Source organism: Phoxinus phoxinus (assembly GCF_949152265.1).
Source record: "Phoxinus phoxinus genome assembly, chromosome: 6".
Taxonomy (NCBI): domain Eukaryota; kingdom Metazoa; phylum Chordata; class Actinopteri; order Cypriniformes; family Leuciscidae; genus Phoxinus; species Phoxinus phoxinus.
In genome coordinates, this window is record NC_136881.1 from 14,110,707 (window position 1) to 14,135,396 (window position 24,690).

Sequence of the window (24,690 nt, forward strand, 5' to 3'; positions counted from 1 at the left end):
TGTAGTCCTCATCAGAGCCAACAGTGCTTTCATCGTGGAAGCTCTTACATGCAAAACACCGTATATGTTATGAATCTTACACGAAATTCACCTTCATCACAGTGTAACTGATGGTAGTAATGGGAAAACGTGTATCAATGCAACCTGTTTTTAGCTTTGCCTTATGTTACTAGCTCGTTATCGAATCAAACTCAATATATTTTAAACTTTACCAGTATCGATATGCTAGCTTGATAGTGAGTACTTACAGCCATGTTAGTTGTTTATATTCATAATGATAAAGTTAGGTATTTTATTACATGTGATTCTGACATGATGCCACTACATGCACTGCGCTCCTCTCCGCTCGGCGCTGGTAAACACGTCCTCCAGCTGAGCGGTCGGCATCGCGCGTTCATGTGTTTTGGGGGCGTGGCTTTGGAAGGAGCCCAGAAGGGAGGGGGTGGGAGTGAATGGAATAAGTAGCTGTGTTTATTGCAGCCCTGAGACTGAGAGGACTACAGACACTCGATTTTCATACTCTCTTTTTCAGAGTACTTACATTTTAATTATGTATTGGTATATAAAGATAGTTTAAACAAATTTTGGAAAAAGTTTTTTAGAAAAAACCTGCCTACCCTGCCTTTAATATTCTCATTTGCAAAAATGTCTTTTTGGTCTGTTAAAATTGTTTTGACCTCTACACAATTCCCATAGCTACTTAGGAATAATGACTTCTAAATTCTAAGTGGGAGTAGGTCCAAAATGACGAATGGTTGTATATAAGTGAGTTTCTGCAGCTCATGAATATTTAACGAGGCTGAGGAGAATATTTAATTTACTATTGGTTGTCTGTTTCATATACTAGTCCTTCCAGTATAATTTAGTTTAGCTGCATAATGAGTCTATATAAGCTCTGAACTGTTTGTTTAAAATTAAACATTTAACAGTTCATATGTTACCAACTAGTTTGCTCGGTCCAGTGTGTCTTCCCATGTTTGTGTGAGCGTGTGTGTTTGTGTGTTACAGTAGCCGAGGTTGTGTGAAGCCCCTGGGGTTGTAAGCTGATTAGCTCGCAGCTCCATCCCACACTGCTCCTGGAGGGAGGAGATTTGGAGCTAAAATAACCTCTAAGTCCTCTCAGCAGCATGTTTACAGGTCAGGTTAACAGACGCGCACACACACACATCCACAAACTTAGGGATCACTGCAGCTCTCAGGTAGAGTAAAATTTAAATGAGCTCTTTCTGTCTGTCTGTCTGTCTCTCTCTCTCTCTCCTTGTCACAGATCACACAGGTAGAACGAGAGAGGTTGGCTTAAGCTTTTTTTTGGGATGTGACGACCAGCTCTCTGGATGTTTCCCTCTTTTGCAGCTGAAGTCTGAGATCTCAACCAGGATACCTGATTTCATGCATGTGTCTGTAGGAGCGTGGATACGAGCTCTGGAGCGGGTCATATTCTTTGTTTCCATGCCGACCCACAGGATGATGTGAGTCGGTTGTCTTTGGTGGGCTGAAGGTAGTGAGGTATCCCGCAGTCCTGAGCACTGCTAGCATGCCTGTGCATCAGATATCGGTTGTACCCATCACTAAGGAGAACGGCAACAGCTCCGGCCGGATTAGAGACAAGAGTAAAGAGAATGAGGCAAGTACCCATTATGTGCATATGTAATGTATGTGGAGTTTTCATAACAAATACCATAGTTTGTTTCATAGCAATTAGTTATGTTGAAGGTAGAGGTATAGCCATCCATGGGTTTCCATGTGGTTACTAAAGTCTGAAAATACTAGTTGGTATTTTAATGGATTCTGTGGAGCAATGTAACATTTTCATTATGGTTACTTACTGTATAGATTGGGGTCAAGTGGTAAGTTCTGTAATAAGATATATGGTACTTAGTTTGCATTAATCTGTGAGATGTAAATGCCAAAAGCAAGCAAATCCTTCTGCTTTAATTTTAAGATGTGAGGTTAAAAAAAGACTCAATCTTATGTAAACAGAAATATAGCCTAGAGCAGGAGCTGGACGCTGTTGTATTGGAAAATAAATGGCTGCTATAAATAGAACTGTAAGATGTAAAACAAAGCACATTGTGACCCTGGACCACAAGACCAGTCTTATGTGTCAATTCTTTTTAATTGAGATGTATACATCATCTGAAAGCTGAACAAATAAGCTTTCCATTATTTTTGTAATATCCAGGACATTTTTAAGATGTATGATGCACATCCACAGTCCATTCGCTGATCGCCTGATGCAAATCACACACAAAAATGGGAAGTGCTGCCTAAAATAACCAGCTCCAATCTTTTGAGACACTTGATTTGCCAAATATTTTCAGGATTGTGGCATCAAATCTATAATATATTCAGAATTTAGTTTTAGACACTCAGTAGTTCACTTAGTCCACATGCAGAATTGTATGTTACAGTATATGTATCAATTTTGTACAGAACAGAAATTATAAATATTATTAGAATTTGTTAGTTTTTTGCACACCTTATTATGACTGACACTGCTGTTCAATTATGTATTTTAGATAAACTTGCCCCCTAAAGAGCATGAAAAAGTAAAGCAATTCATTGGTTGTTTGTAAATGTTTGGCTAAAGCTATCTTCAGTATGTTTTGGCTGCATTATCCAGAAATAATTTAGCCATTGAATGAACACTTTTTGGACAGATTTGTTACAAACATCAGAATATATTGTTGGATGGCCTAGAGAGTGCACTAGTTGAACAGTCCTATGCAAATTTCTTTGTATCTTGAGTAAAGAGAATGAGGCAAGTACCCATTATGTGAATATGTAATGCATGTGGAGTTTTCATAACACATACCATAGTTTGTTTCATAGCAGTAAGTTATGTTGAAGGTAGAGGTTTAGCCATCCATGGGTTTCCATGTGGTTACTATAGTCTGAAAATACTAGTTGGTATTTTAATGGATTCTGTGGAGCAATGTAACATTTTCATTAGGGTTACTGTTTAGATTGGGGTCAAGTTGTAAGTTGAGAGTATTGTTCTGTAATTGGATATATGATACTTAGTTTGCATTATTATCTGTGAGATTTAAATGCCAAAAGCAAGCAAATCTTTCTGCTGTAATTTTTGGATGTGAGGCTAAAAAAAGACTCAATCTTATGTAAACAGAAATATAGCCTAGAGCAGGAGCTGGACACTGTTGTATTGGAAAAGAAATTGCTGCTATAAATAGAACTGTCTTATGTGTCACTTTTTAAAAAAAGATTTATGTATGGTTTGTTAGGATAGGACAATATTTGGCCGAGATACAACTATTTGAAAATCTGAAATCTGAGGGTGCCAAAAAATCAAAATATTGAGAAAATCGCCTTTAAAGGTTTCCATTTCTGTTGGCGATTGTGCTGCATCCACTCACAAAAATATTTTTTATATATATTTAAGGTAGGAAATTTACAAAATATATTCATGGATCATGATCTTTACTTAAAGCGGCACTCGGTAACTCTAGCCACCGCTTTGCTGATTTTCTCAACGAGCTCCCCCTACAGCTGCGGTGCGTATATTTTTCACATCACTGTCGTAAAGTCACTTGCGGCGCGCCGGCGCACTCCTCCCCCTTTCTACCGCTGCTCATGTGCTTTTGTTATGGTCGGAGCCGGTGTGGTGAACAAATGAGTCCCAGACGCACCAACTTTATTGTGTGGAGCTATGTCTACCGAGGTGGGTAATACATCATACACAGTATCATTTAACATTGACATGTACATTTTGTATTCCGTAAAGCAGTTCGTGTTTCTCGCTCTTTCTCGCTCGTTCTCGCTTCTCACGAGACTTCCTATTTTCAACTTACCGGGACGTCAGTCCCAATGTTGCAAGGCTGCTTTTCCGCCTGGGAACGCTGGGGGGAGCGGGGAAAGTAACCATTTTCACCAGAACAGATTATTTAACCATCCAAATGATTTCTAAACGGATTTATTAAGTTGAAAAAGTTACCAAGTGCACCTTTAATTCCCTAATGATTTTTGGCAGAAAAGAAAAATAGATAATTTTGTCCCATACAGTGTTTTGTTGGCTATTGCCAACCAATTATGGCTGGTTTTGTGGTCCAGGGACATATATATGTAAAATGTTACATATATTTCAGCCTATTCAGATTCATTGACATTGACTTTTATCACATTGCTTCAGCATGTATGTATTTGTTTTAGCTATGTGAGTTTTTGTTATATCCAGGACATTTGTAAGATGTATGATGCACATCCACAGTCCATTTGCTGATCGCCTGATGCAAATCACACGTTATCCAGAAATAATTTAGCCATTGAATGAACACTTTGGACAGATTTGTTGCAAACATCAGAATATATTGTTGGATGGCCTAGAGAGTGCACTAGTTGAACAGTCCTATGTAAATTTATTTGTATCTTGAGTAAACGTGGTCACCCAGCGGTCTTTCACCATCAGATGTACTTAAACTTAATAACATGCTCTTGTACCACTTGTGTGTTGGTGGTGCGCGTGTTGGACATTGCTTTGCTGTACTTTGAATCAATTACCAACATATTCATGAATGGATGATACTGTGAAAATATTTTAAAAGATAATTTTTCATGCCAATGAAAGGCTGCACTTTTAAAGTGAATGTAGCAATTTTGATACTTTGTATAACTTGAAATTACTGAGTTTAGAAATGTGCCTTTGAATCATTTGGCTGTAATGAAGGATATATTAAAATATGAATAGGCCATAATACATAAAAGATGTACATGTCTTGAATGAAATGCCATGCCTAAAATTGCACGAAATCCAGAATTTAAGAATTGGCTCCCTTTCGATGGATTAGGAATATTGGAATATTGCGTGCACAGTATATATATATTTGATTTCATAAATTAATTGATGTGCCCTCGTATTCTGTAATCAAAATAACTTGCAACAACTCTCTTCTTTTCTCTTCTCTTCTCTTCTCTTCTCTTCTCTTCTCTTCTCTTCTCTTCTCTTCTCTTCTCTTCTCTTCTCTTCTCTTCTCTTCTCTTCTCTTCTCTGATGATGTGTTTACTGGCGTGAGGGCATGACAACCTGTACTTACATTAGATCACAGCAATAGCAAACCACAATTATCTTCCTGTGCAAAAGTTGCCATCACAGGTCTAGTGTGTTGTTATGGTTTTTATGTCATTGCATTCAAGTTGATATGGCATTCTGTGTGGTTTCTAGGTGGCTGCTTACTGATCCTAAGTCAAAAGAGCAAGTCTCTATGATATTCTGGCCCCTATATATATTTAAGTACGGACCTGAGTCATAAGATTAAGTTTTTTTTTTTTATCCTGAAAAATATTAGTACATCTCTACACAGCACTGATCAGTTTTTTGTATCTATCATTCATGTCAGTAGCACATGGTGTAGGATGAGGAATGTGCTGAACTTTACTGCTTAAGGTTAGAGGTTTATGCAAATCCTTAACCCTAAACATGAGATAAAGTAACAGTGATGCCTAATTATGTAAATATAAATATTACAGGCACTGTAATAAAGATGCAGCGATCTGAATTCTTGAAAGCATTATCACCTACCAAGAAACTGAGCACTGAGCAAACACGTTAGTTATTACTTTCTTTATAATACGATTTAATTAATATGGAGACTCTCAGACCTTCCATATGTTGTTAGGTGTACTGTTGCGTGTGATGTGCATTTCACGTGTTCCATTTCTGTGAATTAGCTGCTCTTTCTCTCTCTAGTGGGCGTCTAATCCACTGTGCTCTCTGCTGGAGATGTCACCTGTGATCACTCACTAACACACATACATAAGCACATTCTCTTGGCACCGTGATGGTACCTGACGGGCTGTCCTGACCTTTTCTCTTTAAAACTAGATTCCACATAGTTCGTGACTTCGACAAAATTCTATCTAGTAAGGATAAATTAGATGGTTAAAACAGTAATATTGTAAAACTTTATTTTCATTTACTGTATTTTAATGTAAATAATTCCTGTGAAGGATGCATTCAATTGATCAAAAGTAACAGTAAAGACATATATATTATATACATATATTTAAAAGATGTCCATTTCAAATAAATGCTGTTCTTTTTAACATTCTGTTCATCAAAGAATACTGAAAAAATGAATAAAGGTTTCCACAAATATTAAGCTTGAATTTGAAGGCTGAAGTAATGGCTGCTGAAAATTCAGCTTTGCCATGACAGCAATAAAATATATTCAAATAGAAAACAGTTATTTTAAATTGTAATGCTATTTCACAGTATTTTCTGTATTTTGGATAGAATAAATGTAACCTTTGTGAGCACAAGAGAAGAAAACTAACAATCGTAGCGTTTCAAAACTTTTGACTGGTAATGTACACTAGAGTGCCCCAAAAATATTTTATGAACTGCCCTTTTATAAAAAGGTATGGTGGAAGATACCTTTATTAAGCATATATCATTGTGTTTTTATTGTAGGTCCTAAACAATGTGTCATCTGTCATTTTTTCGTGTTTGAGATGTATTTTATAACTTTGATCAGGTGTGTATCTAATGCTGTTCAGATACAGTGCCCAGTGTATATGTATAGCAAATTAGCAGATTATGTAAAGTGGCTGTTAACCTGCCCTGAATATGTTGTGGCCCTGTTTATATTGTGTCAACATTGCTCCCGACATGCTTATTGGCAGCTGTTGGTTTGTACTGTGATTGATGCAAAGATATTAATACATAAATTCTGCATTAGTTTGTCATATGGCACCTCTGCATGTTGCAGGTGATTTTAAAATTCAAGATTATAAAGATTATTGGTAAAACATGGTAGTTTTGTTGGTAGTATTAATCATCATAGAGTCTTGATTGTTTATTATATGATGACTAGAAAGAGTTAACTCAACACACGAGGCATCTGCTCCATTAACTTTCATTTAAAGAGGCCTCCTTGTATCTGGACCAGCAAAATATAGCATCTTTGTGCTACTATCTTGCTTGTGATTCTGTGCGAGTAGTAGTTTGAGAACCAGGTGTATCCCATCAGCTCATTATCCCATAATGCACCTTTGTCTATAGTTAGCTTTTGAATGCCAGCCAGAGCCAGAGCCTCTTAAACAAACACAAATCACTAGGGATGGTCACCATTGTATATGCACCTGCATACATAAGTTTGTATGGATCCAACACTGACAGGTTTATCTAAAATAACAGCTGTTCTGAAGCCGAAAAGCTGAACTTCAGATGACATGGCTAGAAAACTACCTCAGACATCAGAAAAATATAAGTGGATCTAACACTGAAACCGTGTGTTAGCCTATTTCCGTGTGTATTTAAATGAATGCACGACCAGAGACTAACCACTTACAGATTATACCCCAGAGAAGCAGCTCGAGCTAATCCAGCCCTGTCTAGCACATAAACATGCATGTGTGAGCTCTTAAATGCATCGGCCTTTGGAGCAAGCAGTTGATCGGCAGTTTGGTAGCTTATAGAACATACAGGGGTGAATTTATGGGTAAGTGAATGTCAGTTTGGATGTTTCTGGTTGTATGATTCTAGATTATTGTTTCATAATTGTACATGTAATGGAGATGATTTTAAAGAAATGATATACCTCACTTGCCTTTGGTTTGCACACTATGGCTCTGATGATAAATATGGCATGACTTTCAATTAACTTTTCAGTTAAACTGCTTAGGTTGTGTGGTATTACTGAAATTGTAAATCCCGTCATGCATTTTAATCATTGCAGTTTGCAAAACAAGTGACTAACTAGCCTACTAAATGTATATCCAACTTTATCTGCATATGTACTCAAAGCGATATATATATACACAGATAAAGTTGGTAACTGTTTCTGTATATAGGGTATCTACCATTTAAAAGTTTGAGGGCACATTAATCAAAAGTGACAGTAAAGACATTTATATTTCAATAAAACTGTTCATTAAAAACTTTCTATTCATCGAAAAATCCATTATTGCGGTTTACGCAAAAATATTAGTCAGCACAACTGATTGATAATAATAAGAAATGTTTCTTGAGCACCAAAATAGCATATCAGAATGATTTCTGAAGGATTGTGATGCTGAAAAACTGGAAAAATGGCTGCTGATAGTTTATGCTGCTTAATTTTTGTGGAAACCGTGATAAAAAAGTTTGAACATATGAAAGTTCAAAAGGGCATTTATTTAAAATAGAAATGTTTGTAACAATGTAAAAGTTGTCAAAAAACTTTTCATAAATGTCTTGCTGAATAAACATTAATTTATTTGAAAGAAATTAAGTCTTACTGATCCCAAACTGTTGTGTATATTGTTTACAATATCTATTTCTTACAATAAAAAAGAAGAAGAAGAATTTGTGACTCTAATCGTATGGGACACCAAATACCAATTTGTACCATATCCATGGAAAGCGTTAGCATTTGCTTGTGTCTTCCACATGATCAAAATTACTTTTTGTTTATTTGATTTTGTTGTTTTGTATAAGCAATGATATAACATGCCTTTCGATTTCAATTTGAGAACTGACTGGAGAGACAAACAGTAGCAATGACTTATGAACCTTGATCTTAAAACATTGACTTGATCTTTGAGCCTAAATAGTATTTAAGGGTCAAGGCTAAAAATATATTAGGGCTTTATGTTTCATACTCTAGACCTTTACAGGGAATTTTTAGAATGTTCTATTAGATTCATGGTCAGCATTTACTAAGGGGACATTAACTAAGGTCATATCAGAAACTTTGTCAGAGCCCTCAATGAGATTTTTATTAAGGTACATTTGTTTTAATGGATCTCTGTAATAAGCAACCATATACTATTCTGAATGCAACAGAAAATGTGTAATTTGTGAATTCAAACTGTTAGAAGAACGGTTGGTTTTGTCCATATTTGACCCAAACGTGGTTTGAAACAACCCAGCATTTTTTAGAGCGTATTATATATTAGCAGACTGCATAGATAAGGAGAAACTATCCATAAAAAGGTCATATTACACGTGTGGTCAGAGTATAGAAATTCTAGACAGGATGAATGAGCACTATTTTTCCAGCGAGGAAGCAGTGTCATCATTCAGAACAGAAGCTAAGGCTTTTATGTAGAAAGTGAATCCATTATGTGCATTACACACCACTTTAATCTAATTCTAAAGCCTGTGGAAAGCATCCAGAGTAGTAATTGTATTTGCTTAGATGTTGCTCTTCCAGTCTCAGAGGGTGTAATGGAATTTTTAGTTATGTTTTATTTAAGTGTCAGCTTTAGTTTAGATGGTTCTCCATAAAATACCTTAGGAAAAATTAAAAAGACACATATAAGAGACAACTGCTGAAGGAGTAGCAATATAGAGCAATAAAATGAATGTGCACTTTGATGAGAAATGTGTTTTTGTTGAAATCGCTGACCTTCGATCACAGACTTCTGTTTTTGGTGAATTGCCGTGTTTGGAGTTCAGGTGTGAACGCAAACATGATCATCATGTTTGACTGATGTCAAGCAATCAGAGAACATGTTTATAATATAATTTTCCCTCAAAGGATACATTTGCACCCGCATGCTCGCTAAAAAATAACCCTGCGGGTGAATTAAATATTTATGAGCTGATCAGATGTTGGTGTCTGTTGACTTTCACATCAATAATTCAGAGCGATATAGTGTCGAGAGAGAACAAAGCTCAAGCCTTACTAACATCAGCTAAACAATAGACGTTTTCTTTTTTTATACAAAAAGAGAGCAAAGTACTGGAACAACAAATTGAAAGTGTGTGTGTGTGTGTGTGTGTGTGTGTGTGTGTGTGTGTGTGTGTGTGTGTGTGTGTGTGTGTGTGTGTGTGTGTGTGTGTGTGTGTGTGTGTGTGTGTGTGTGTGTGCGCTCTTGTATGTTAGCTTGAAAGAAAAATGTTTAATAATGGGCCAGGTGTGGACTAGAGACAAAGGTGGACCCACCAAAAGCCCAAGAGGAATCAGCTCTGCCTGAGGCACATGGAGGCAATAAACGCTAATAAAGCTTGGTTTTCAAAAGCGCCTGGTAAAACAAAGCATTCAGCATTTAAAAAAAAATAAAAAATCAAAGGTCATTGATTTCTAAACTCATTGTAGCCAAACCAGAACTGTGCAGAAGGTCTTCGTTTATACACTACCATTACACTACCATACCAGTTTAAGGATTGTGAGATTTTTTTTTTTTTTAAGAAATTAGTTTCAGTTTTTAAATGACCAATTTTCAAGATGCATTACATTGATCAAAAGTGACAGTAAAGACATTTATGAAGTTTCAACACTGAAAATACATTTTAATTTGTAATATCTTACAATATTTTTTTTTTTCAAGACATTTAGTTTGCATTTATTTTTGATATGCTGTAATATAATAGCTTGTACGACCAGTTCAGAGGATGAGCAAGTTTTCATTTTGATTGAAGATTACAAAAACATTTTTGGGGAATAACATGCTCTGATTAATCGTCCACAATCAGACCAGGAATGTGCCTTAAGAAAGACTTATATATGTTTCCATGGTGACTTTAAACAGAGGTCTATAAAATTGAATGAATGAAGACCTGAATGATTCCCTCTTCTTTTTTCTTACTGCTTTTCTCGATTGCTACGACACTAAACCTCATTCTCTGAACCAAATTCTCAAAGGCCTAAACATTGTCGATTTAACATTCCTCAAATAATTCACTCTTTCTGCAAAACCTTGAACAAGTTCAGGCAGTTAAACACCTCATGCACTCTTTTTGCAAAACACATTCTCACTCACTAAAACACATTTTGTACTGTGATGCGCTTCAGCGCTTGTATGGTAAAACGGTAAACACAACTGGCAAAAGTTAAACAGAGCTACAACATGGTTGTCATCGTTTACACAAAACGACTCAAAATTGTTCACACTTGTTTCTAATGATGTGATCAAACCAATTGTGAGAGGATGAAGAGTTTGGCTGCATCTGAAATCGTATACTATATAGTTGGCTAAAAACAGCATATGACAAAAGTAGTATGTCCGAATTTACAGTTTCTCATAAAAGAGCACGCAAAAATTACCCTGGTGACCTACTTCTTCCGGCAAGAATCTGAAGAGTGCATTTGATGGACACTTTACTATCCCATGAGGCCAAGGGAGAGGATTTGTGAATGGCAGTGAAGCGATGTAACTGACGCTGGTAATAACAGCATCGCGAATGTAGTACATCCAGATTACATTCATACTACTCACATTCATATTATATAGAACATACTTTTTTAGCGGTCGTAAAGTAATGACTTACTCAAAATAAGTACCTACTCAAGAGAGTATGCGATTTCGGACGCAGCCTATGTGTTAGAGGTGGTGGACGTGGAGGAAGAGGATGAGGACGAGAAAGAGCAAGGTGTGGAGAGTGTTGCCTGGTGAGAGACAACATTGCCTGTGATTTGGACGAGGTTCTCAGGCTGGACACAACACGAAGACGTGATGCTGAGGCAGAATGAATCTCTCATTGATTTTGATTTAGCAGTTGCACAACTTTTTTTTGTGTATGAAGATTTGGTTTTGTGTTTAAAGTTGAGAGAATGGGGGAAGTCTTAGCAATTGTGGAAAACCTGTAACAATCCTAAAAAATAGTCGTTGTGGTCGTTAGTTTCCATGAACACACACACACATATGTGTGCACGTAAATGGTCTTACGATGCCACTGTTATTTTTAGTAATAGGATTGGTTTGTCTTAAAGCTGCAGTCACATTAAAGATCTGTTCAAACATGTGACAGAAACCCTGCTTTAAAAGCCATGTTTTCTTTATTTGTGTGTAATGTGCTTGTAATTTCTGCTCTACTAGCTTCACCAAACTGAATTGCAAAAGTACTAAACAGGTTTTGCATATACTCCCCCTGTCTGCCATTTGTTCAAACAGACCAACAGACAAACTCATGGCATTGGTTGAGCCTGTGTTGTTGTGGCAGAATGTTTTCATAACTCATTTGTAAGTTGCTTTGTATAAAAGCATCTGCAAATAAGATAAATGTGAAAGTGCCACAGGGGTCATAGTTGATTGTGCACTGTAAGTTGAGATAGGAGAAAGTATTTTGTAGTACGACTGTAAAGGTTTGGCCTCAATGTGGATGAGAGAGAGCGCGCATTTGATTAATCCTCTTCGTTTCCATCAGGGTGAGAAGGCACCTGGGCGATCAGGAAGTCGATCCAGCAATATATCTAAGGTATCACATCATTATTCAAAGGAACCCAAATGGCAGTGTATATTGTATAAGTGTATATTATTTTGCACTTTTGTCACTTTCTATTTCAGGCCAGCAGTTCCACTCAAGGAGCCGCTCTGAACAGCGTCTCTCAGACATCAGTTACTGCGTCCTCCCAGGACATATGCAGGTGTGTGTGGGGTCATAGACCGTTGCCATAGGATGTTTATGATTGGTGCTTTGCTCATCTACATGTTTGCACATCATGTGATTTTATGAAATTAGTCATAATGAATGTCAGTGTCTTTGAATGTAAATGCAGTGTAGTCTAAAAGGTCTGAGACCACAAGTTTGCAATTCATCTTTTTTCTATTTAAACCATAAAATAAGCAGACAAATAAAGGATTTTGAACAATGAATATAAATATTTAGCATTCTGCAATATTTCTTGGTCACTAATCAAATTTGTTTTTTGTAAGCAAATGTTTTCTGATAATATCATTTGTAATAAAATAATATAATTTCAGGACTTATAAATTAATTAAATAAAATTTAAAATATAATAATATTTATAAAACGTTTAGTATTAAATTAAATTATGAATGCAAAATAGAATATTATAATTTATAAAACCATTTTTAATTAATTAAAGGTGGGGTATGTGATTTGCAAAACGGCTGGCAGATTTTGAAAATACACAACTCAAATGGTCCTACCTTCTTTCCTTTGACTCCACCCATTCAAAGAACATGGACATGGATGGGGGGAGGGGGGATGGTACGACCGATTGATTGACGCACTTACTGTCCAATGATTCTAGGTGGTCTTGGAAATGATTGGCTGGAGTTTTTCGAGTCCTGCCCGTTCCACAGATGATTAAATTGCTTAATTTTTATTTCAGTGCTTCTAACTCAGTGGCTGTAAGTGGGTTAGGAATAGGATTTTAAGTGATTTTGAAAAAATGGCCAAAAAAGAGAATTACATACCCCACCTTTAAATTACGAATGCAAAATAGAATGATGTAGTTTGTAAAACATTTTGACTTAAATTACATTATGATGCAAAATAGAAAAATATTGTAGTCTTGTACTCATAGTTTATGAATGCATACCTGTAAAGGAACTTACATTGTGTTTGGAATGCCACATTTATTTTCTGGGGTTCTGTATTAAAAATATTTATTGAAGAGTGCGTTGCAAGGAGAAATAAAATCAGGCCAATGAGAGGGGGAAAAAATCCACAGATTTAGAAATTCTCTTTTTATTTGTCCATTATGTTTTCGTGTCAATCATTTCATGCTCTCTGTCTTCTTCATCCCTTTTGTTTTTTTATGTATGTGTGTTTGTGTGTGTGTTGTGCAGCTCTAGTGGTCACGCTAAACTTGATGTAGATGGCTCAGATCAGACTACACCCGTCATGCCCATAAACCCGGTCTCGGATCCCGCCCCCACCACGAAGCGGCAAGTCAAGCGTCGTGTTCGACGGCGACGGGAGAGCACCGGGTCTGTTGGGTGTGCCAAGGAGTGCGTGGGCCAGACGAGACATTCCCGATCGCATAAGCAAGTGCACACACACTCTGAGTCATCCTCAGAAGACGAGCAACGCAGTAGAGAAGCTCGTTCTTGGAGCCGCGAGAAAGCGAGACGGAGACGCAGTGGCAGCCGTCACACGCAAACGCATCCCCGTGAGGAACAGGACGGCATTGAGCTCATGTCTGTCAACTCTGACGAGGGACAAAAAGAGAACCAGCCGCCTCTGTGCAAGGATCCCGACACCAACGCCCACAAAAAGTTGTTGTCAAAAAGGGAGGAGCGAGGGGGCCAAAGCCAGGCAGCCAATTACAGGAAAGGGAGTGAACATGGTACTAGTAGGAGTGGAAGTGAGGAGGAGAAGGAGCCTATTACAAAGACATATGAGGAGCGAGATTCAGGGGATCCAGATATGTCTGTCCCATCCCCCTGTAAATGCACTAATCCCACCAATCAAAATGGCGCCACGCAACAAGCATCCACTGATGATGAACAAGAGGTGTGCAGGTGAGAAAGAGGAAGAGAAAGCTGCACTCTCAGAAAACTACTGCCTTGATCAATACAATCAAAGGCCATCCATGTGACAGGGGGTCCATGGAAAAGTCCTGTGTAAAAAAAAGACATAAGTAAATAATTTAATTAGATTAAATTAATAAAAAATGTGATTAAAATAAAACAAGTTGTTAGTTATTAATCTATTAAATAGATTACATTAAATTGAATAATTGTTTTACTAATATAAATAAATAAAAATAGATTGAAATGAAATGAACAAATAATGAATCAGTAAATTACTATATTGAGAAGAAAAATATATAATAATGTAATTATTATAATCTAAACCAATTTTAGATTCATTGTATACTTTTTTCAGTGTATAAACGACGTGTTTATTAAAAAAAATGGATCCATTTTAAATTTTAGGGTGAGGGTGCCTCACATGAGGATGATCATATCTGGGTGTTTTATCTTATTTCCATTCATTACTTAGCACTTTATTTTAATACCATTCTTATGTTTTATTTTGTTTGTTATTTATTATTGTTATATATATTTCCTTTTCTTGCAATTACTTGTTCTGTGTATAATGCTTTGGCAATATGTAAACACAATCATGCTAGTCAAGTATTTCTAAATTGAAAGATTGAAATGAAGTTGAGATGGATGTAAAAGAGAGGCTGAAGGAGCGAGAGGTTGATCTGTTTTTGCTTGTGCAGGATCTGTCACTGTGAAGGCGATGAAGACTGTCCACTCATCACCCCCTGCCACTGTACAGGAAGTATGCGTTTTGTGCACCAGACCTGCCTGCACCAGTGGATCAACAGTTCCGATACACGCTGCTGCGAGCTGTGCAAATATGACTTCATCATGGAGACACACCTCAAACCTTTGCGCAAGGTAACACACACATACGCAAGTCTATGAACAGCTCGGACCCTGTTTTATTGAACAAACACGTGGTGTTTTTAAAGAGTGGAGAATATATACTACTAAACAGTGAAAATAATTGTTCAGAAATGTACTTTTTCATATATTGTACATATATTACATATATTGTAATATATTTTCATATATTACAATATACAAGAAACAAGATTAGCTTATTTCAATTAGCTGTGTGACTGCCTTTGAATTTCAATGATTGCCTTGGTTGTAAAGTTGTCCCTCCCCTTTGAGAGATCGTCCAGTCATCAAATATAGAAGCCTGGCTTCAGTTGCAAAATAAATAGTATGCATTCAACAAAAATACAGTGAAGCTAAAGTCAAGCAAAATTCCCTCCCACGTTAAAATACAGATTATTTTTCTTCAGAAACGACACATTAAATGAATCACAATTGACAGTGAATACATTTATAATTTTGCAAAAGATTTCTATTTTAAAATAAATGCTTAAATATTTTCTTTTAACTTTTTGTTTATCAAATAATCCAAAAAAATCCATAATATTCAACATTGATAATAATAAGAAATGTTTCTTGAGCATCGAATCAGCATTTCAGAATGATTTCTGAAGGATCTTGTGAGTAGTGATGCTAGTAATGATACTACAGAAAAATCATGATCCTAACATTCATTTCCATACCGAAATCCCAGATGGCCAGACTGTGATTCATCTTTTATAAATTTAAATATTTGTGTCCGGGATGCTGTGAGCACGTAGACAAATGCTTAGCTTAAATGTGTAATATGAATAAATAGTGCTCATAAACAGCTATTGCAATACCCGTAAACAGTATTCTTTACATCACGACTTAACAAGCGGATTAATTCTGTACATCATTAATGATCATTTTAATGGTGTATCATGTAAGCATCATAATATATAAATAAATGAATATGGTAATATAAGCATGTTATCATAGGCCAGGCTTAAAATGCAAACTTAACGCAATATGTAATAGTCATCTGTCAATTGGTCTTTGGCTTGAAAAATGTTAAAGACCTCTTCCAGTGGACACTACAAAATTTCAGAACTACAAAATATCATTGAACAAATATAATTGAAAAGCCCATATAATTTACACTATCGTGCCTGTTTCCCAAGCTTGACCATCACACCATACTGTGCTGTGTTTCCATAGCGACATGTGCCATCAGACTCCAATGTTTAATGACAAAATAATCATACAAAATTCATACACTATACACGGTTGAGTGTATAGTGCATATGTAGATAGTGTGTCATTTGGGTGTGTATGGCAGTACAATCTCTTTGTGACTTTCATAATTTTTAAGCATATTTATAGAACAAAAAAGCAACAATTTAACAAAGAAAACAAGCTCATTTATGCCTACAGCACAAATGATTAGCGAGTTACACACCAACGTTTAAAGGTTAGGGGGTTTGTTTATTTAAAAAAAAAAATCCCTTGGTATAAGCAGTAATAATAGTGATGCTTGCCTTAGCAAACACTGCTAATTAAATAAACTCAAGGGTTATTGTGCAGATTTGTCTGAATATGTAAATATTGTGAAGGTCAGAACACACATCCCAATGCTGCCACATGGTGGCTAAAAAAATGATTACAGGAAGGAAAGAAGAATAACATTAATTGAAGTCTCTTCTTTAGTGGGAGAAGCTACAGATGTCGAAGAGCGAGCGACGGAAGATCTTCTGCTCTGTGGCCTTTCACCTGGCGGCTGTGGTGTGTGTCATCTGGTCACTCTACGTTCTGATTGACCGCTCGACTGAAGAGATCCGACAAGGCAAGAGCAATGGTAGTCACAGTCACACCCACAACTTACACAATAATAATCAGAAACAGAATGAGCTTTATTGCCATGTATGTTTACACATACGAGGAATTTGACTTAGTGATTTTATAAAACTACACAATAGTTCATATTTTTATATGTTTGCCTGAGGACATGAGGTGCAATGCAGTGTTATTCAGGTTACTATGTAATTTAGCTTAGTACAGCTGGAATGTTGTATTGAACAATCAGCATCTAAATATTAGTGATTATAAAGTGGTGAAATGCAGTGTTGTAAAGTAGCTTCGATTAATCTTATTTTAAGTCAGTTTTAATTTTTTACTCTGAATGATCAGTACTTTTGACAAAATAGGCTTAAAATGATGTAAACTCAGATAAAATGGGGGGGGAAAAAAGTCAAACTTGTTTTCGGTAATTGAAATTGAAAAATGTTAGTCAAATAAAATATAAATACAACTTGAAAAAGTAGTTGAAATAAGTTGAAAAAAAACTTTGCCTTGACAACTAACTGAAAGAAGTTGAAGTACAAAACTTACTAAAACTAAAGCTATATATATATACTTAAACTAGGGATGCACCGATATGAAAATGTTGGCCGATACCGATAGTTCTTTGTGTTTGAAAGCCAATAACCGAGAGTCTGATTACAAAAACAAAAGTCTCACCATTAAAAGCCATGTCCCAAGCACACAATTATAATGTTCTCATTATAATTTATTGTAGCCTATATGACAGACTTGCGCTGCACATGTTGCACTGTATTTTCCTTTTTTGAAGTGATTCCAATCATATTTTAAGCAATTCAAAACCATCATGGCGAACAGAGCACATCTGAAGTGTCTCAGCTGAAGGAAATAATCCACTATTTACCGGCTTTAATATATCGGCAAAATTTTCTCATTGGGCCGATAATGACATAAAAAAATTATATATATCGACCGACACCGATATGGAGGCAGATATATCGTGCATCTCTAATTTAAACTAAAACTAAAATGAAAACTTAAAATAAAAAAAGCCAATTAAAAATATGAATAAATACTATAATAGTATTTAAATAATACTAAAATAACCATGGAATATTACTACTATAATAATATGTAATTTGTATATCGCCTTTCTAGAGCACCAAAATGGCTAAAATGTCATTTGGACTAAATGTAAATTATGCATTTAAAAAAAAAAAGCAGCAATGACATATAAACGAGAAAATTAATTAATCTGGGCCAAAGTTTCTGTTTAAAGGTCAAAACAACTGGGCTACGTCATTCCAAATCCGATTATTTGTGTATCCGATTGGAATTTGATCTAAAATAATTGACGTCTTCATTGTGTATCGCAGATCTGATTCGTGTGCCCATGCCTCTCTTTCGTTTTCCGAAATATCTGCAATGGTTTCAATGGCAATGATGTTGCGTTGGTAGGTATACGCCAAAAACAACAACCACAACATGGAGGGGTTTTCAATACAGATGTTGTCTTATTTACAACATGACAATGTGTCGCCGACTACTGCGTCTTCTGAGGCAGCGGCACAGCCGTAGGAGGCAGGTTTGCATGGCTTTATTACATGCTATCGTCTCTGCCGACCTCCGAACATATCTCCGTTATATTGTCATTTTCTGCTCGTCCGGCACTTTGCAACAACACAACCTTGTTTCTGCAGCAACTTTCAGCATGTTTTCTTTAACAACGTTTGTCGTTTACATTTTACGTGGCGTAAGAAAGACACATAAACCATTTGAAATCCGATCACAGCATTCAGACTGAAACGGGTTTCCAGAAATGCGTAGAATGTAGCTCTAAACGGATTTGTAAAAATCGCATTACATGTGATTTTTTTTGCCGTTCACACTTGCTAAATCTGATCAGATTTCAATCAGATATGCACAAAAATCGGATTTGGACTGACAGTCTGAACGCAGCCTGAGAGCCAAGGAATAATAAAGCCCTAAATGACTTAGTGTCCCTGTTAATGCAATGATATAGTGCTGTTATGCTTGAATGTGTCAGTTGAAACCCCAGTGTAACAGTGTGGGATGTGATTCTACTTTAGAGTAGCTGAATGGTGATATAGTGCTGTAATGCCATGCTCATACTCTCATTGCACACACAGCGTTGGTGCGTTTGTCCCCTCTCAATGCCGTAGGGGTGCTGGAGTGGCCGTTCTGGACTAAGCTCATCGTGGTGGCCGTTGGCTTTTTTGGAGGACTCATCTTCATGTACATTCAGTGCAAAGTCTATCTGCAGCTCTGGAGGAAGCTAAAGGCTTTCAACAGGATCATCTTTGTACAGAACTGCCCCGAAACCGTCCGCAACGGAGAGAACAGGCCGCCCCCGGTCACCCAGAGCAACGGCACGCACGGGGCAGTGGAGGTTCCCGTACCGCAGACACAAACAAACACAGGAGGTGCGGAGGTGGCTCCTGTTTGATCATGGATGCTTGGTGCCCTGAAACCTCAGAAAAGTCTAGTAAAGGGCTCCTCTAGGTGTATTTGACCAAAGTGATGTGATTTACATAAAATAACAAAAGCACTTTTTATTTTCCCTGTAGGTGGATAACCTTATATAAGATTTCATAGATGTATATGAAATTAAAAGATTAATTGTGTGCAATGATGTCATTTGTTATGACATGGTGTAAAAAGATTATCACATATAATCATACCCCCAATCCATAATTAAATAGTATAATAAAGGATTTCCCTACCATGTGAGCCATTCAAGCTTGAACATCCCTCATGTTTTTTGCGAGTCCGCAGTCATATGTCATTACAGTTTTTTTTTTTACAACTGACACATTTCTCAATACTTTGGTCTCTTTTTCAAAACTCTTCACAGTTCTCCTTAACCAAATTTCAGCTTGGCAGAGCAGTTCATTTAACGTTCAAACTGCACTAAAACTACCAAAGCACTTCACACACGTCTCAATCAAGACACTCTTCAAACACACTGTCACTCATTTAACAAAAACCTAAAAAAAAATTATTTAGTAAAATTGAAAAATACAAGAATGACAGGTATCTACTGTTTAAAAGGCTTTCTGTGCCAAAGCAATGATAAACGGTCCAACGTTCAGCCCACATAGATGCTGTTGTGCTGTACTGTGTGAAGACTTTTGAAAAAGTGACTTACGTATTGAGAAATGTGTCCTAAGCTGAATAAAAAGCCATGTCCTATAACCTATACGATTACTGGTTAGATTCAATCAAAATAAGGAAGAACTTCTTATATTCGTACCTTGTTCTGAAGTGTTCTCTCCTGCACCGTAGATTAGCGAGAACTCTAAATGTGACCGAGAACCAGAGGTGAACATGGCAGTTACTCTGTTGATTATTCAAGTCAAGGAGCCGGTCTTAAACCAATCCTCTTTAACTTTGTCTCTCACCTCAGTTGTCTTTCCTCCAGCTGTTGAATTCTTGGATCAGGGAGTCACCTTACAGAGGAAGAGAGTTCAATTCAAGAACCTAAATGAACCAAAGATATGTTACAAACAGACATGCATTGATAAATAGCTTGTATTCTTTTATCATTTACTTTTTCAGTGATCTGTGTAAAGACCGGTTGTAAATTGTTGACCGATTCTGTGACATATTGTGTATTATTTTTTCCTTGATATATTTATTTTGTTTATGGTTTTATAGTTTGTTTACAGTTGGCAAGGGAGGGACCGTCCATTCATTTACCTAACAGTTTCCTTTCAATTGTATTCTATGGGTGAAATTAAGATACATTTTTGTTTATAGAAAGCAAATTGTACTTTTTTTATCTTCTAAAAAAGTAGAAAATGAAATGTATTTTACTCTAGTCAATTGAATAAAATAAGCTATCATAAAAATGCAGTGGATACAAGCAATTCAGGGACAAGATGATATGAGACACATTCTTAGGTTACACATTAGATCAAGGTTTATAGTCTCATTTAATACATCTAAGTAACATTAAATAAACTATAGGGTTAGGCTTAAGAGTATGATTTGGTTCAGGGTTAGTTGCATGTAATTATTAATAAAATGACTGTTATTACTATAGTAAGTACATGTAACAAAGACACTGAAAACGAAGTGTTACTCATTCTTGCTTTATCTGACTTGCCAAAAAAAGTCATTGTGTGCAATTTACATGTTTTTCTGTCTAAAAATAGCACAATCTATGAGAAATGTTTACTTATGTAAACTAGGATTTGTTTTCCTCCATGCATCATTTACTGAGCCACTGGATAGTTTTTTCTCTTTTATGTTAACTTTGTTCTTTTTAAAAACTTATGCAGCTTTCTTTTTTTTTGGGGGGGGGGGGGGGGGGGGTTGGGGGGGGGGGGGGTTTGAAGCGTATGGAGGAGAACAGCGGTCATTTATTTGCAAGGAAGAGATTTGTTAATATGCCAGTTTGGAGGTGATCATGTTTTGCTGAGAATGAATTCAACAAATTTTACATTTTTGTATTTTGTGATTTTCTGTAGTGATGATCTTCATATTTAAAAATTAATTTAAAAAAAGATATATATATATGGGACATCAGTGTTCACAACTAAAATGCACATTATAAAAGAAACATGCAAAAATCAGTCAGTGCAATAAACCAGTGAATGTATCAAACTGTTTCAAAGTCTGTTTATTTATGTATTAATAGTATTGTGTTACTTGAGTAACTCCCTTCCAGGCCTTCCCGGACAATACATTTTTGCAAGAGACCCAACACACTATGGCTACTAGTAAAAAGCACTAGCAGCACAAAACGCAAGGTCTTGCTCTTTCTGTCCTTGCACACAGCAAGTAGTCCATTACTCTACAGTAACCTGTACTGTAGTAGAGCTGCAGGATTTCACAGTACTATGGAATCCAGAGATGCATCTTCCTCATTCTCTTCCTCCGTGTGTTTATCTTGTGAAACTGCAGACGATGTGATGTCAGAGCGTTTGGCTGAAACCTTTCTCATCTTAATGTTGGGAAGTTTCTTGAGGTCACCGCTCCACTCTCTGTTAAACAAATGCGGCTTCAAGTTAGACGATTTTGACACGGTTACTGTCTGGATGGGACTTTACATAGATAGCTTTGTTCCAGAAATTCTTTAAATCTGATGACTTGCTATAAAAGTGTTTAACAAAAAGAATGTTTTAAGTAATAACTACCTGAATATTTTCAGATGCTTAGAATTGATAATGTCAGGGATTTCTGTAAAGGAAAAAAAAGAAAGACGTTTTTTAACCACTATACTAGAGCATGATGTTGCCAAAGGTTAATAAAGACTTTTTTTTTACGTTACAAGCACAAGATGCATACAGGATGGCAATAAAAGTTAGTCACCATGAAATCAACATTTACAATTCTTACTTTTTTTTTTATGGAATTTTGCAGCATTTATTATAATTTATCAATGCAGATCTTTTTTCCCCCCATGTTCCATCATAATCTTTAAATTAAAAATAAACAAGAATCGGCACAGGGCACACTGCCACTTCTGCTCCCAGTCCCAAGGATTTATTAAGGATTTAATACAATTTCTTATTTTTTGAATCCCTCGTAATCTTTAATCAAAATAACAGTCTCACTCTTGCAGTACATTTTTTCTCATCTCTTCTATGATGATGCGTTTACTGGCTTGAGTTAACATCCAACGATCCTACATTTTTTCTTGTTTGAAAAGTCATTTCACTCGGATAGTCCGACTTAAAAAAAAAAAAGGGTTGACTTTATGCATGGCTTGAGAATGCACATCTTTGCTCAGAAGTACTGACCTTAAACGTGCATTATTAGCATGATTTTTTCCCGTCAATTTTATACTAAACATTTTAAACTTGTTTTTGAGAAATAGTGTACAACTAATGCAAGAAATAATTTTATTCAAGCCGTTTTAACATTGATTTCAAAAGTCTTGTAAGGCAAGAAACAAAGATAAGAGACCTTCACAAAAGTTCAGGAGAATGTAGAAAACTCACCAAAGCCACTGCCTTCATATTGAGCTCTCTCTCGCTCTACTGTTTGATTGACGATAGCTTCTCTAGATCCATGCTGACGACCCTGTCGTCCTTTAATACTGTTCGCTAACTCAATCTGCTCCAGTTCTCCATCAAACCGGTGAAGGTACCTGAGGAGGAGGATATCTTATATAAACCAAGATTATTCTCACAGTACAGCTGACATTTCTAAACCGAAGACAGTGCTGTTTATGAATGTTACACAAGTTATAACAGCATGTTTGATTGGGAGTAGTTGTACCTCTCAATTATTTCACAAGCATCACGTTTGGTGTATTCTAACTTGTCAGGGTCCAGTTGGCTTTGGAACCACAAAAGTTTTTCACCTGTAGAAAATGAGTGAAGACGTGAAGATCTAACGGTACGTTCACAGAACTTTGGCTAACGTTCTGACAAGGTTCTCTTGTCAAAGTTATGAACAAACGTTCTTCCAGTACTTCCGTTCAAAATGATCTGGTCTTTAATTACGTTCTCTGAACGTTAGCACAACACGTTATTTATACATCATTCATGGAGCATTTAAAAGTAACGGAAAAATGACTTTATCTCTGATATTCACATGACCAAGAAAAAAAAACTGGACGTTTTGAAAGTTCCTAGACTTAGAAATAATCTGAAATGCCAGAAATAATTTTATCATAGCTTAATGGGAACGTTAGCAAAACGTTCTTAGAACGGGGTAACATTGATGACAAAATGTTCAATGTCCTTTCGCAAATCAAGCTTTTAAATCCCTTGCTTACACAAAGGCAGTACAAAAAAAGAGCCTAACGTTACTTACCGATCAAATTAAGACGCTGTGCCTTCTCACCCTTTGACCTAGAAGTAGTTAAACAAATATTACATTTACAGGTGTATGTAACAGTATAAAAATGTACCTTGGCAATATCATTTATTTATTTTATTTCCCTTTAAATGAAATACACGTACTTTTCTTTCCTCTCTTGTTTGCTGGCAGCTCTTGCCAGATATCCAGCTTTCCTGCTGTATGGGTGAATAGCCTTCTTCTCCACCTGTCCCTTACCTTTCACTGCTTTCGGCTGAAATGAGGATACTAATTGTTAAACAAACAGTTCTAAAAATGTAGTTCTTATTTAAACAAAAGGCTTAACAAAAAACTTACCATATTAACTGATGTATGAATGTTTATCACACGTGTGACGTATGGGGGAAGGTTTAAGGGACGGACCACTGAAACGGTTCGACAGTATTTTTTGTTCCGTGTATTACATACATTTGCCACGAGTTCCGCTTATATAATTTCATATATATCAAGATTCTTTATTCACACAATGAAAATGGTCAATGTTGTTTTGTGTTGCTATTTATTTATACACACTTGCGAAATTAATTTATGATGTTGGAACTCTGTTGAAAAAAATGATCAAAATGTTGTTTGTATAATTTTCCGACTGAATGGCCGGCTTTTGCTTTGGATTCAATTGACTATTTTATATTAATTATATATATGCCTGTTGTCAATTAAAAACAGTTTAGCTTTATAATATGCTAATTTTTTCTTTCTCTTATTTCTTTTGTCATTTTTCTTTTCGTTTCAATTTAATTCGTTTTTTCTCGTTAAAAGAGGTTAGAATTGCATACTTTTTCAGAGAGAGAGAGAGAGAGAGAGAGAAAGAGAGAGAACAAACAAACATTGAATACATGTTGTCTATATTCTCTATTGATATCATAGATTTAATTTAAACTGAATGCTATATTTTAATGGAAATAACAAATTTAAATGATCAAAAATCAAGAGGAAAACAACAAAAATGAAGAGGCACGTTCTGCACGTGCCGCCTGTGAATCCGTGTCCACACAGCAGAGAGCGCGCGTGGGTTTTGGCAGTCTTCTG

General features: G+C 36.2%; 2 protein-coding genes across 11 annotated transcripts; one reads left to right on the forward strand and one right to left on the reverse strand.

Moving 5' to 3' along the window:
- The first annotated feature begins 1,008 nt into the window (after nt 1-1,008).
- Nucleotides 1,009-21,453, forward strand: marchf1 (membrane-associated ring finger (C3HC4) 1). Of its 10 annotated transcripts, none has more exons than XM_079614987.1 (8): nt 1,009-1,137; nt 1,354-1,624; nt 12,086-12,136; nt 12,226-12,305; nt 13,477-14,151; nt 14,862-15,042; nt 16,717-16,852; nt 18,978-21,453. In XM_079614987.1, the coding sequence occupies exons 2-8, from the start codon at nt 1,535-1,537 to the stop codon at nt 19,292-19,294; spliced, it is 1,530 nt and encodes a 509-aa protein (XP_079471113.1). In that variant the 5' UTR covers nt 1,009-1,137; nt 1,354-1,534; the 3' UTR covers nt 19,295-21,453. The 10 variants fall into 10 exon arrangements, with proteins under 10 accessions (XP_079471113.1, XP_079471112.1, XP_079471108.1 ...); XM_079614986.1 differs by having other exon boundaries at nt 1,128-1,199; XM_079614982.1 differs by having other exon boundaries at nt 1,132-1,199; nt 16,717-16,864.
- On the reverse strand, nt 21,445-24,665 carry tma16 (translation machinery associated 16 homolog). Its single transcript, XM_079614993.1, has 7 exons — nt 23,959-24,665; nt 23,766-23,875; nt 23,617-23,654; nt 23,077-23,161; nt 22,797-22,945; nt 21,990-22,032; nt 21,445-21,836 (listed from the first exon to the last, which is right to left on the reverse strand). Exons 1-7 carry the CDS (start codon nt 23,959-23,961, stop codon nt 21,683-21,685), a joined length of 582 nt encoding a protein of 193 aa, XP_079471119.1. The 5' UTR covers nt 23,962-24,665; the 3' UTR covers nt 21,445-21,682.
- Between the last annotated feature and the right edge of the window lie 25 nt (nt 24,666-24,690).

Bases quoted from the DNA above. Each gene is read 5' to 3' on its own strand.
- marchf1 (XM_079614982.1), top strand. From the start codon at position 1,535: ATGCCTGTGCATCAGATATCGGTTGTACCCATCACTAAGGAGAACGGC. The intron at 15,043-16,716 runs GTAACACACACA...TCTCTTCTTTAG, and splicing joins ACCTCAAACCTTTGCGCAAG to TGGGAGAAGCTACAGATGTC. The intron at 16,865-18,977 runs GTAGTCACAGTC...TTGCACACACAG, and splicing joins CCGACAAGGCAAGAGCAATG to CGTTGGTGCGTTTGTCCCCT.
- tma16 (XM_079614993.1), bottom strand. The intron at 23,162-23,616 runs GTAAGTAACGTT...CATTTTCTACAG, and splicing joins ACAGCGTCTTAATTTGATCG to GTGAAAAACTTTTGTGGTTC. The intron at 21,837-21,989 runs GTAGTTATTACT...TTTGTTTAACAG, and splicing joins AAGCATCTGAAAATATTCAG to AGAGTGGAGCGGTGACCTCA.